Source organism: Lacerta agilis, chromosome 14, assembly GCF_009819535.1.
Source record: "Lacerta agilis isolate rLacAgi1 chromosome 14, rLacAgi1.pri, whole genome shotgun sequence".
Taxonomy (NCBI): domain Eukaryota; kingdom Metazoa; phylum Chordata; class Lepidosauria; order Squamata; family Lacertidae; genus Lacerta; species Lacerta agilis.
The window spans coordinates 46,091,119-46,103,607 of record NC_046325.1 but is presented as its reverse complement, the minus strand read 5'-3'; the positions used below and the strand labels follow the sequence as shown (position 1 = coordinate 46,103,607).

The window sequence follows — 12,489 nt, the reverse complement described above, 5'->3', positions numbered from 1 at the left end:
TTTATTTGAAAATAAATAATATATGGCACTTTGATGGCCCACTTTTACCTACATCAGAAGTTATTCACAGACTGAAGTTTTTTCCCCCACCTGTAACTTTCTAACACTTGCAATATATATTTTAAAATATTTAGCCTGCGGAAATTATCAGGTTTTTTCCAGCTTGATGATCACCCTTTTGGAATTTCCTACTCTGCTGCCTACCAGAAGGATTTATGCCTGGTGACAGAGGCAATTACCGAGGCATGGCAAAGCACCTTTACTTAAATCCAGTACTTTTTTCATGTAAATAAAAGAAATATTAAGAGTCAGTGGATGGAACACCGGATGAATTGGGTTGGATAATAAAGGATGGCATTTCTGACTCAGCAGTTTGAGCTGCTGCAAATGTTTCCACTGAACAAGGGGTGGTGCAATGGATGTCCTTGGGCTATACACTAAGATGATGCCAAACATTTGTTGGGCATCCTGATTTTTGGCCACCCACATTAGGTTCAAAGTGATGCCCCTGTAACTTGCATGTCTCTGAAACATAATTGATTAACCTACAAATTAAGATCACCTTTATCTAAGACTTGGTGAAGCTGCAATATAATAAAAATTCTCTCTCTCACACACACAAACACACACACAAATTTTCTGGGCTTCTTGCCCAAGCAGGACCTATATCTCAGGGGAGATTGTACCCTCCAAATGTCTCAATTTTCCAGGACAGTTCTGGAATTACAGAAGCCATCCCAGTTTCTGTTTTGATCCGGGGATGTCCTGGTTTTCCTCCCCCCCCCCCATTTCAATGAGAACAATTAAAAGGTGTGTGTATCATAGGAGCCAACTCCTACGGCCCTTCGGGCCCCCAATGAAATATTTGAGAGGGTCAGCCCCTCCCAAAGTTAATCGATATTGCCATTCAAATGGTGGGTGGGTGCTGCCTCAAGTGATCGATTACATGGGGTAGGGCAAACCTGCCCCCCATATTTTACTCAAGATGGCACTGTGAGGAGTGAGTGAGCTGAAAGGGTTACACTCAGCTCCAAGCTGCGTCAGGCCCACAGGATGTGTATAGGTGCAAAAAATGGAGTTCCATTACACGTTATACTGAAAATAAAATACCTGCACCTAATTAAGGAAATGGTGAAGCTGGCATATGAAGCCATTCTTATAATTTTGGAGGAAAAGGTCACCAATCCACTTTAAATCCTAAGCATCACCCCCCCCCCCGAATACGAGATGTTTACATACATTATATTATCTCCTTCCAATTTTTAAATTTCCCATACAATTTTTTCCTTTCCCTCCCTTCCCAACCCCCCAACCCATATCCGTTGGAAGGGTTCAAACAATTATCCTCAGCCACGGCCATAACGTCTTTAGTTTCCACCAAATGTCTTTTGTTCCAGTAGTTTTTATCCATTGAAGATAGGGATTCCATCTGTTCCTTATCGTAGTGGGCTTGGCCCTCCATGTTTCCTGTGACAAGACTGCAACAATGTCTGACTGGATAAATTCAAACAAATAACTAGTCCATACCTCTACTGTCCATTTTTCTCTATCTTTCCAATCTAAAGCTATTGTTGCCTTTCCCACCAATATCATAGCTTTGAAGGTGAGCTGGTCACCTTTCTCTATAGCCGTATTTCCATTGTCATGAAATCAAAGTCTATTGATAGCTTCACTTTAAAATTTTTATAACCTTTAGGATTTTATTCCAGAACTCCCTTACCTCTCTGCATTCCCAATACAAATGGGAGAACCATCCCCTGGCTTGTTTACAGTGCCAGCAGTTAGGGTCCAATCCTGCTACAATATTAGCTAGCTGGGCTGGAGTTCTATACCATTTTAGAAAGAATTTTAATTCCAGCTCTCTAAATTTGCTTACTTTAATTTCATCTATTCCTTTCATTATCATTTCGACCAGTGGCGTAGGAAGGGTGGGGCGCAGGGGGTGCTCAGCCCCCAGTTCCAGGGAAGGGGGGGTGACACTCCTTGGCCCCTCCCCCGCCTCCTGGCACTCCGTCTGTGCTTATCCTGGCACACAGTCCAGGATAAATCCAAGTAGCCAAGTCTGAAGTCCAGCAGTCAGGATACAGTGAAGAGTCAAATCCAAAGCACAGTCCTACTACAGCTCCATCAACACAGGCAGTTGAGCAGACACAGAACCTCAGCTCTGCTTCCCTTTTGTAGTTTGCTTGCTGTGGGCTGATGGCAGAGGAAAGATGTCATGAAGAACAGCTGGAAGCCATTTTTACATAATAATAATACCTTTATTGTCAATGTACAACCTGTGTACAATGAAATTAACCGAGCTCCCCCCCCCACAAACACTCAATCTCATTTCACTCTGTGTGCTTGTCGCACAACACAACAACCCCGAAAGCCAGTTGCACTTTATTATTTTCCGTTCAGCAGCCTAACAGCCCACGGATAGAAACTGTTTTTTAGCCTGTTGGTACGACTGATTATATTTCTATATCTCCTGCCCGAGGGTAGAAGGTTAAAGAGGTGCTGGCCAGGGTGTGAATCGTCCCTGAGAATTTTTCTCGCTCTCCTAAGGCAACGATCCCTTGCAATGTCATCTAGTGGGCTCAGGGGACAGCCTATGATATCATGTGCTGTGTTTACCACCCTCTGTAAAGACTTTCTGTCCGTGGCTGTCAAGCCAACATACCACACTGTGATACAATATGAGAGGACACTTTCTATTGTGGACCGGTAGAAGGAGATCTTCAATTGTTGTTAAACATTGTTCTTTCGAAAGACCCTGAGAAAATGGAGTCTCTGTTGGGCCTTCCTAACTACCTGACTTACATTGTTATATCAGTAATTAGGGTTTAAATCAGTAGAGAATTGGAATCTGCCAGAGGGGCTGCCCACCTGCCAATCACCTGATGTCATATGATGTAGGTGATTTATTTCACACAATGCCTTCGTAACCCTGTCTTGAACTCCCTCATTTGCAAAGCTTTGGCCAGTACCCTAGCAGTGTGCTTTAAGAAACCGAGAGGGACAAGAGTTAGGGGGATCATGTGTTTGGCTGCATTGTTGCAAACACCTTGTCCATTTCATCAACCCAAGTCAACTGAAATTGGCACCATGATGTTGTGCTGGATAGGTCACTGGAGAGACTACAGCAATTGTGGTGTAAAGCTTGCTATGGAGGCAAGTAACTTTATTCTCAAGTGCCTTGCATATACTTTCCAGTTGGCTTCTGAAGGATCTAAAATTCAGCTGTTTGTAGGCTTCTCATAGGCATCTGGTTGGCCACCATGGTTCTCATAGGCATCTGGTTGACCACTCTTCACCGTGACAGCAGGATGCTTGATCAGATGGGCCACTGACTTCATCCAGCAGACTTTATGAATGTTCTTATTGCCTGGAGTTGATGTTTAACAGGCCCTGGACAATACAGATAAGCTTCCCTGAAGTGGAGTATGTGTTAGAGGCACTTTGATACTACTGCCCATGGTATCCTCCTGGACCATCCAGGAGGGTTGGGAGTTGGAGGAAGTGTTAGGCAGTGGTTCTGCTCCTTCCTCCTGGGCTATGTCCAGCCCATCATTCACATCTCCTATGTCCCTGTAAGAGCAATGGGTTTGATCAAGGGGGTAAGTGGCTGCATTTCAAACATTTCCCCTTTCCCTGACAGTGAGATGCAAATAACCACCATGATCCCAATCTCCATGTTTCTCTGAGGGCAACCCACTTGTTCTTATGAAGGGAAATAGCCATGGAGAGAGATTTCTTATGGTAAGCATGTGTCTTTAGACAGCAGACGGGAACTCATATCAATGAATGTCCCCACATATACCTTCCAAAAAAACCACACCCCAACTTGTTAAAATACATGTGTTCTTTGTAGAGGGAATTTTTTTGTATGGTGTAAAATTCATACAAAACAACCCTTCAGATGTCAAGGATATAAAGAATTACACAATTTTCAGATGACATCTGGAGGCAGCCCTGTGTCAGGAGGCTTTTAATGCTTGGTGTTTTATTGTGTTTTTAGATATGCTGTAAGCTAACCAAGGGGATGCAGGTGGCACTGTGGTCTAAACCACTGAGCCTCTTGGGCTTGCCGATCAGAAGGTCGGCGGCTTGAATCCCCGTGACAGGGTGAGCTCCTGTTGCTCGGTCCCAGCTCCTGCCAACATAGCAGTTTGAAAGCATGCCATAAAGTATATAAATAGGTACCACTCCATTATGGCGTTTCCGTGCACTGCTCTGGTTTCCCCAGAAGCGGCTTAGTCATGCTGGCCACATGACCCAGTTAAAACTGTCTGCGGACAAACGACGGCTCCCTCGACCAGTAAAGCAAGATGAGCGCCACAACCCCAGAGTCGTCTGCAACTGTCAGGGGTCCTTTAAAGGTATGAATGATAAAATTATTATTATTAGTCATGTGGTCCACCACTTGTAGCCACCTTAGTGAGGACAAGGGACTGTATGCTATTAAGTTCTACTTTGAGCAGTCACTGTAATTGGAATGACTGGATACCACCCACAAACTCCTTCACACAAAGAGAACATGTCTCTTCCCACCTCTCCTGAGTGTGTGGCACTCTACAACTTGCTGATGTGGGGAGGATCAGCCAGCAGTACCGCAGCTATTCAGGATATTCAGTCTAAAACCCTTACCCACACATACCTTATTTATTTTCAATTCATTTTTTAATTCCTATTATATACTTTCCTTCAAAAGAACACAGCGTGCTTTACAACGCAGAACATAATAAACAATGTATGTCACTATATAACAGCCTTACAATACAAAAAAATCCTGGAAGTTATACAAATACAATTCATAATAATAAGCAATGCATAGTCATAATACATAGTGAGCATAATGAATGTGAATACACACTGAATAGCAAAGTCAAATTATACACAATGTCATCCCAGCAATAAACTCAACTCCTATAAAATAAAGTCTGATAGCACAAGTTATTACCTACTTATCTTGGGTGCAAATGTAAAACATAATGCATATCTAACAGCAACAGCCATCTGAGAAACGGGGGGGGGGGGGGACAAGCAGCAGCATATCTAAAGTGTACAGAAACTGTCTATAAGTGCTTATATTTCTCTCCGTAGAAAACTAGCTGAGTCTCAGAAGCTAGCCTTTGTTATTAAGGACAGGGAGAGGGAGAAAGATGTTTGAAGTTCAACTCCCTTTTCTTTCCACTGTTTTTGCCATGGAGAGCCACTGTAGATCTTAAATTTGCTGGGGCAATCTGAGAACCCTGAATCAGCTGATCAGCTGCAAGAGTGATGGGAGAAGCATGCCATTTGAAGTAAAGAAGCGTTGCATGGAAGGGTACTCTCATGTAGAGGGGTTCACAGCAGAAAGTAATTAATGGAGGAAGAAGGGCAAAATACCATATATACTTGAGTATAAGCCTAGTTTTTCAGCACATTTTTTGTGCTGAAAAAGCTGCCCTCGGCTTATACTCGAGTGAGGCGGGTAGTGGGGGTGGCGAGAAAGAAGCCCTTTCTCTCCGCTCGTGCCGCCACCCACTCTCCCCAGTCAACCATTCCTTAAGAAGTGTACAAGAACGGCAGTTCTTTACTCTCCCCAGGCAGCTTGTTCCATTCCTGAACTGCTCGCATAAATGCAAACTTGGCAAAGGAAGAAGAGGAAGGAGCAGCCCAAAGGGTTGCTTTCGGGCTGCTCGTTCCTCCTCCTCCTCCACAGCGGCAAAGGTGAACCGGCTTATACTCGAGTCAATAAGCTTTCCCAGGTTTTTGTAGGAAAATTAGGTGCCTCGGTTTATATTCGGGTCGGCTTATACTCGGGTATATACGGTATTCATTGCCTGATTTCTTCTTGTACCCTGCAAAATCCAACTTCTCCTCATCAGTTAGCAGACGTTAGGAAGTGAATGGGATTCTCGAAGTCCTTGGCTAACAAACGTTTGTTTCCACTCTGAGATTCCTACACGGTGCTTGGTACATGGACTTGGGTCATAGGTTCTATTTGTATTCGGTCTCCATGAAACTCCTTGAAGTGTATGTTGCATCTTGTACTTTAGCTGAGGCTTGGCAAGTGAGAAGCAGAGCCAGAATAACTGGGAGCCAAAGCTCGATACTTGTTATCAAGGCTTTTTAAGAAGTGTCTGGGTAATTTTCCATTTGCACACAACACCAGCTGCAAAAAGAAAACATGCTCTTCCCTGCAGCTGATCTTAAAGACAAATTGTCTTGCCAAATTCTAAGGCATTGTTGTGGAGATAAATTGCCTCTAAATACATTCTTCTTTTGGATGGACTAAACAATTGCCATGGTTAGCAGGGTGATGATAATTGCAACAAACAGTTGGGAATAGAAATTTTATTACACACGTCAAGCTTGTATGCCACTGAATGCTGCCTGCACATTACAGCAACTTCGGAATCTTAAACATTAAACAGCATCATGCACCACAGCTTTCCTTCTCAAGCCTGTTTAATGTAGTCCTGCTAGGTCCATTTTCTTCAGTTTCTGATGGTGAGATGGTGGAAATGGTCCCAGAGATTGCAGGGAACACATACAGGTGAGAATGCAGTGTAGTGTGTTGTGGTCAGCTTCTGAAAGATTAAAATTCTGGTGCCTTGAGGAGCCATGGAGGTGGAGCCTGATGGGGTCAGGGGTGCTTCATAGGTGGAATCCTGTGGTAAAGTGGCAGTCCCCAGAAATAAAACTTCATCTAAGGTGTAAAGCCCTTGCCTGCCATAGCAAGTCCCTTTTCATCAAGTTAAAGGTAAAGGATCCCTAACAGTTAAGTCCAGTTGCAGACGACTCTGGGGTTGCAGCGTTCATCTCGCTTTACAGGCCGAGGGAGCCGGCGTTTGTCCGCAGACAGTTTTTTCCGGTTCGTGTGGCCAGCATGACTGAGCTGCTTCTGGTGCAACAGAACACCGGAACCAGAGCAGCACACGGAAATGCCATTTAACTTCCTGCCTCAGCGGTACCTATTTATCTACTTTTTGGCATGCTTTCGAACTGCTAGGTTGGCAGGAGCTGGAACCAAGTAACAGGAGCTCACCCTGTCACGGGGATTCAAACTGCCGACCTTCTGATCAGCAAGCCCAAGAGGCTCAGTGGTTTAGACCACAGCGCCACCCGCGTCCCTTTTCAAGATATATGCCCATAATTGACACCATAAAATGCAAAAATGAGTAAGTGTCCAAGATGCTGATAAAATGATGGTTTTATTTTCGTAACAGCCCAGCACATTTGATTCAACTATAATTTAAGGCCTTCTTCAGGAGCTATAAAAAAGACAATTCATCACATGAAAATTCAACATCAATATTCAACATAAAAAAACAAAGTAAATTGATTATATATAAATAGCATAAAAGTTGATATGTATACTTACTTAAATTGATAAACATCCTGCTGAGATCTCTAAGAAATGTGTCACCCAGATACATAACTGGCAATTGTCTGAAGGCAATGAATTATACATTTTGTGAAGAATCATACACAGGTGTTGTTATATGTGATGCAAAATTGAGAACTTTCTGAATTACAAACATAACAGCCATGACCCAATGCACACATGAAGGGAGCATCCAAGACCTGTCCACAGATTAGGGTTAGGGTTAAGGTCACAGATGGAGAAATACCATGAATGAAAATAGCTTTGGAAAGGAGGGTTGCATTCTCAGAAATCCAGACCCAAATAAAAATATCCTCCCTCCCAATACTCCCGACAACTCTTTGTCTATCTATGTACATGGCACTTTATTAAAACAAACAAACAGGTACAACGAGACCCCACCTTGCAATTTAGGATGCAAGGAAACAACTGGGGGGGGGAGGTGTTAGGAGGTATTGGTAGGAAGGGGAAGAATATGTGAATATTTCCATTATATGTGCTTTGGCTAAGTTATAATAAGGTATAGGGATCAGGGAAGTGTAAAGGTAAAGATAAAGGGACCCCTGACAATTAAGTCCAGTTGCGAACAACTCCGGGGTTGCAACTCTCATCTTGCTACACAGGCCGAGGGAGCCGGCGTTTGTCCACTTCGGCAGACAGATTTTTCTGGGTCATGTGGCCAGCATGACTAAGCCGCTTCTGGCGAAACCAGAGCAGCGCACAGAAACACTGTTTACCTTCCCACCAGAGCAGCACCTATTTATCTACTTGCACTGGTGTGCTTTCGAACTGCTAGGTTGGCAGGAGCTGGGACCGAAGAACAGGAGCTCGCCCCATCGCAGGGATTCGAACCGCCGACCTTTCGATCGGCAAGCCCAAGCGGCACAGTGGTTTAACCCACAGCGCCACCCGTGTCCCCACCAGGGAAGTGAGGATGTAGCAAATAGAGGGGGCAGGAGAGGTGATGGGGTAAAGAGAGCCAATGAATAGGAATGAGATTTTCAGCTGCATCTTAAAAACACCTTGTCACTGGCTGAAAGGGTACACGATATGGCAAAATGTGTTTGAAAACACTTCTGTCATGCAGGTGCACTTGCTGGGAATGGCACCAGCGGCTTGGCTCTCAAGTGGCATGTCCAGGTTTGTTGCTTTGTAGAGTCCTTAGTCACTCTCTCTTATCTGTCCCCACACAATGTTTCCGGACACTGAGAAATACTTTTGTTCTCCTCTATCTGATCTGCGTGCCTGCATCTGGCAAAGATTGTGACATTTACATACTTGGCCTAGCTCCAAGAATTCATGCTGCAGAACATTTCCCCCCTAGCAGGAACATTTGATTTGTCATGTATCAAATCAGTCGTGTTCTACGTACTACCCGTGGAGATTGTTGGTACCTCTTGATTCATTTCCAGCAGTATTCGAGACTTGAGTTAACAGCTGCTTTTTCTGGAATAGAATGTAATTTGCTAAGTAAGACAAATGTCTGAAACTAGTAAAGCACTGTCAATGCAAGTCATGATTCTATGTCTTGCGGTGCTCTTGTTTGTACCCCCCCAAAACAAAAATGAGATATTGTTGCATGCCACCCCAGTCTCTGAGCAGTGAGATTTCAGGGCTTCTAGGCACTTACCCAGGGTTCGTGTTTCCTTTGCAATGTGGCACAATGGAGACTGTGGTGTCTTTATGATATATGGTTTGTTTACACATATATACAACCTGAGCCTACAATGGAGGGCTTCACAGCATCAACACCCCAAGGGAGCCTTGCTTCCTTCATAGCCACAGCCTTGGATCAAAACAGAAATAAAACATTGCTCTGTCTCTCTCAGTTCCAAGATTGCTGCTTTTGGCTTCAAGGTCACACCATTTTGTCCTCTGCTCTCAACTCTGGCTTCGTCTACCTAACTATCTGTGAGTTCAGGGAGGGGCCCCACCCAGATTCACTTCTTTTGTTCCCCTTAATGGCCTATTACCCAGGTGATCACCTCACCAGGAAGCTAGTCTAGTTTATATTTTAACACTTGCTGGATCAAGGGTATAGAAAGGTCTTCGGCATAGAGCCTACTCCCCCTCACCGCAAACTCATCACAATATGAATTAGGGAGCAGCTTTGCAAGCAATGTATTTTTTCCTAAGAGAGTGCATATTCTATTCAGTCACAATTTCTATTTTCCCAAGCAGAACAACACTTACTCATTTAAAGCATTGATAATCTGCTCAGCTGGACCCCAGGGCAGAAAATGCATGCACATTAAAACTAAAATTAACAATTTAAACAAAAAAATAATAATACTACTGCAACAATGGTATAATTTACTGTAAAATCACAGAATAATGAAACCACAAGGCAGCAGCAAAAACCTTTAAAAAAAAGGGGGGGAGTCCTATTTTTTTTACCAAAAATCTTGGCAGTTGAATGAAATTTGCTGGCTTAGTCACCCTTTCTGCGGGAAGGGATCCTGCGAGATTTGAGACAGGTAGATACAGGGTTGCTGCTGTTTTGAGTGGTGGCAGGAAAAATGTCTCCTATGAAAACAGATGTCAGAGGTTAGTGTGCATCTTCAGGATGCTTTGTGCTCTTTCAATCTACCTGGTTTCCTCTGCTGTGCCCACTCCCTGCTCTCAGGGTTCCAGGCGTGCGGCATGGTGGAGGTGGGTGAGGGCAGCGCTGCCAGTGGGGTTGGAGGGCGGCTCCTTCGGCAGGGAGGAGGCTCCAGGCGTGGCGCAGCATGGCGGAAGCAGACGAGGGCGACAAGCTGATGCCAGGAGGCACCGTGTCCAGCCTCCACCTCTTCCCTGGCGCCCTCCAGAACCTGGCGCTGTGGTGCCCCATGCCACTAGCCTCTATGGCTAAGACGCCCCTGTCTGTAATATATCTTTTTCCAACTTCAATACCTCCATTGCAAACCTGTTTTTTCGTTCTAATTTGAAAACATCATTTAGTTGACGATACTGTAGCCAAGCTGTAAGATGATGTTTGATTTCTTCAAATTTTCTCAATTTAGGTTGGTTTGGTTTTGGTCTTTCTCTAAGATTTCTTTATGGGTCGCCCAGTTCCTCCCCCCCATCTGATTTGTCAACGCTTTTGCTCGGAAATACAAAAGCCAAAACATAGTTTACAAACAATTTCTCCCTTGAAAAACATCTCAGTATCACAAAACCCCCACAACCAAACAAAAATGTGAGTTAAGGCTCTGTTGGGGGAGGGGAGAGAGAAAGACGGAAATTCTACATTAAAAAAAGATCCAGTGTTTTCAGACAAACAGGATCGCTTGAGAAATGCCACTAAGATAACGAACGAGTCAGCAAAATTCTATTTTATTATCATTTTTAAATTAACATCTATGAAGATTTTACAAAAAATGGATAAACTTCTGGCAACTGCTGCTTTTTTAAAAATCTGCTAATAGAAAGCTGGGTGGGGAAAAACGTTTTCTTTGTACAAACTCTGTTAAAACTGGAACTGAACCTTTGACAACAAACTGTTAAAAAAGGAGTTCAGATGCCCCAGCTCAGCTGGCTATTTTACAGACAACGCGCCCCTTCGCCACCCTGCTAGTTCTTAAAATGCGCCAATCTCCGTTCCCCATGGTCTGTAAGGTTTGCCAAGGCCGGCCGACTGTGCCGGTGTAGACGGGCTGAGAGCATTGGGGGACAACAGATGGAACGAACCAAAAGAAAAGGGGAATGCAGACGGGGAAGCCATGGAAGACAGCAAGGGAGGAGAGAGTTTAGAAGCTGAAGTGACCACGGGAATCACTGGTCCAATGCTGCCATTAGGGGGTGCTCTCAGTGAAGATGATTCAGCATGGGGAGCCCCACTTCTGCTGTGGTGATGATGACCTTCTGTGGAAGTTGCGGTGCTGCTCGTAGTAGTATGCCCGTTCTGAGGCAGAAGTAATGGGTGGGAGATGTGAGGATGATGTCCAAAGGCACTGCCCCAAGGGATGTGTCCAAGCCCTGTATGGGAACTGCTTGCGGCTTCCCTTTGAGAGGCGTAATTATTCAGGTGAGACACAAGGCGGACACGGAGAGGATCAGAAGTGTCCAGACCTTCGATGATGCTCAGGTAGCGGGCAACTTCGGCCAAACACTCTCGGAAGCCCGGACTTCGATAGTCCATAGCAAGAGCGTGAGCATCAAAGTAGCCTTTCCCCCCTGCTGTGTGCAACATTTTCAGGTGATCCACAGTCATCTGCAGGATTTCAGCTTTCTCCAGTTTAGCTGATCCCTGCACTAGGCACCAGCCTCCTCAGCTCTGACAAGCTATTGTTGATCCGATCCCTGCGGCGTTTTTCAATAATCCCCCTGCGTCTTTTCCGAGCCAGAATTTGGGAAGTGGTGGTTGGAGACATGGAACCTGGAGCGGAGCTCAAGTTTCCATTCTCGTCTCCGCTCTCCTTCTCCACCTCGATGGGCTCATCCAGCTCCTCGCTGTCGGAGGAGCTGTAGTCCGGGTGCGAGCGCTTCATGCTGCTGCCGGATCCCTCTAAACAACCGTCCGGAATGGGGAGGGGAGGTCCTGCTCCTGCTGCCCGCCTGGTGCGAATGAGCGGCGATTCCCCGGTGCCAGCTCAGCGCGCCCTCTGCTTCCACCGCCGACGCCACTCCCGCTACCGATGCATAATTAACCTCCTAAACTTTAATACCCTACCTGGTTAGCCCCCTAAAAACTCTGATGCCCCACAACTAAATACAGAGACTGCCTTACACTGTGTTTAGAACCAAAATCGCTTTCGGATAGAAACTGTTTCTCAGGCAGCTAGTCCTGGTCTTTATAACCCTGTACCTTCTTCCAGAAGGCAGAAGCTGAAAGAGATCATTTCCGGGGTACGCACTATCCTGCACTATCTCTGCAGCTTTCTTATACCACCTGGAGGCATAGATTTGATCCAAGGTGGGAAGAGTGCACCCAATTATTCTCTCCGCAGTCTTTACAACCCTGGACAGCATTGTTCTTTCCCTGACTGTGCAACTCCCAAACTACACACAGAGACCATAAGTTAATACACTCTCAACAGTACAATGGTAAAATGCCATCGACAGGTCCTTTGAGAGATTATTTTTCCAGATTCTCAGAAAATATAACCTCTGCTGTGCTCTCTTCATCAGGTCTTTGCTGTTTTCTCCCC

General features: G+C 45.0%; 1 protein-coding gene across 1 annotated transcript; it reads right to left on the bottom strand.

Moving 5' to 3' along the window:
* Positions 1-10,652: 10,652 nt before the first annotated feature.
* LOC117059161 (hairy/enhancer-of-split related with YRPW motif protein 1-like) lies at positions 10,653-11,948 on the bottom strand. The gene is given in 2 exon segments (XM_033170711.1): positions 10,653-11,598; positions 11,600-11,948. Coding segments are annotated over 2 exon segments (909 nt in total). The 5' UTR covers positions 11,830-11,948; the 3' UTR covers positions 10,653-10,919.
* Positions 11,949-12,489: the final 541 nt, after the last annotated feature.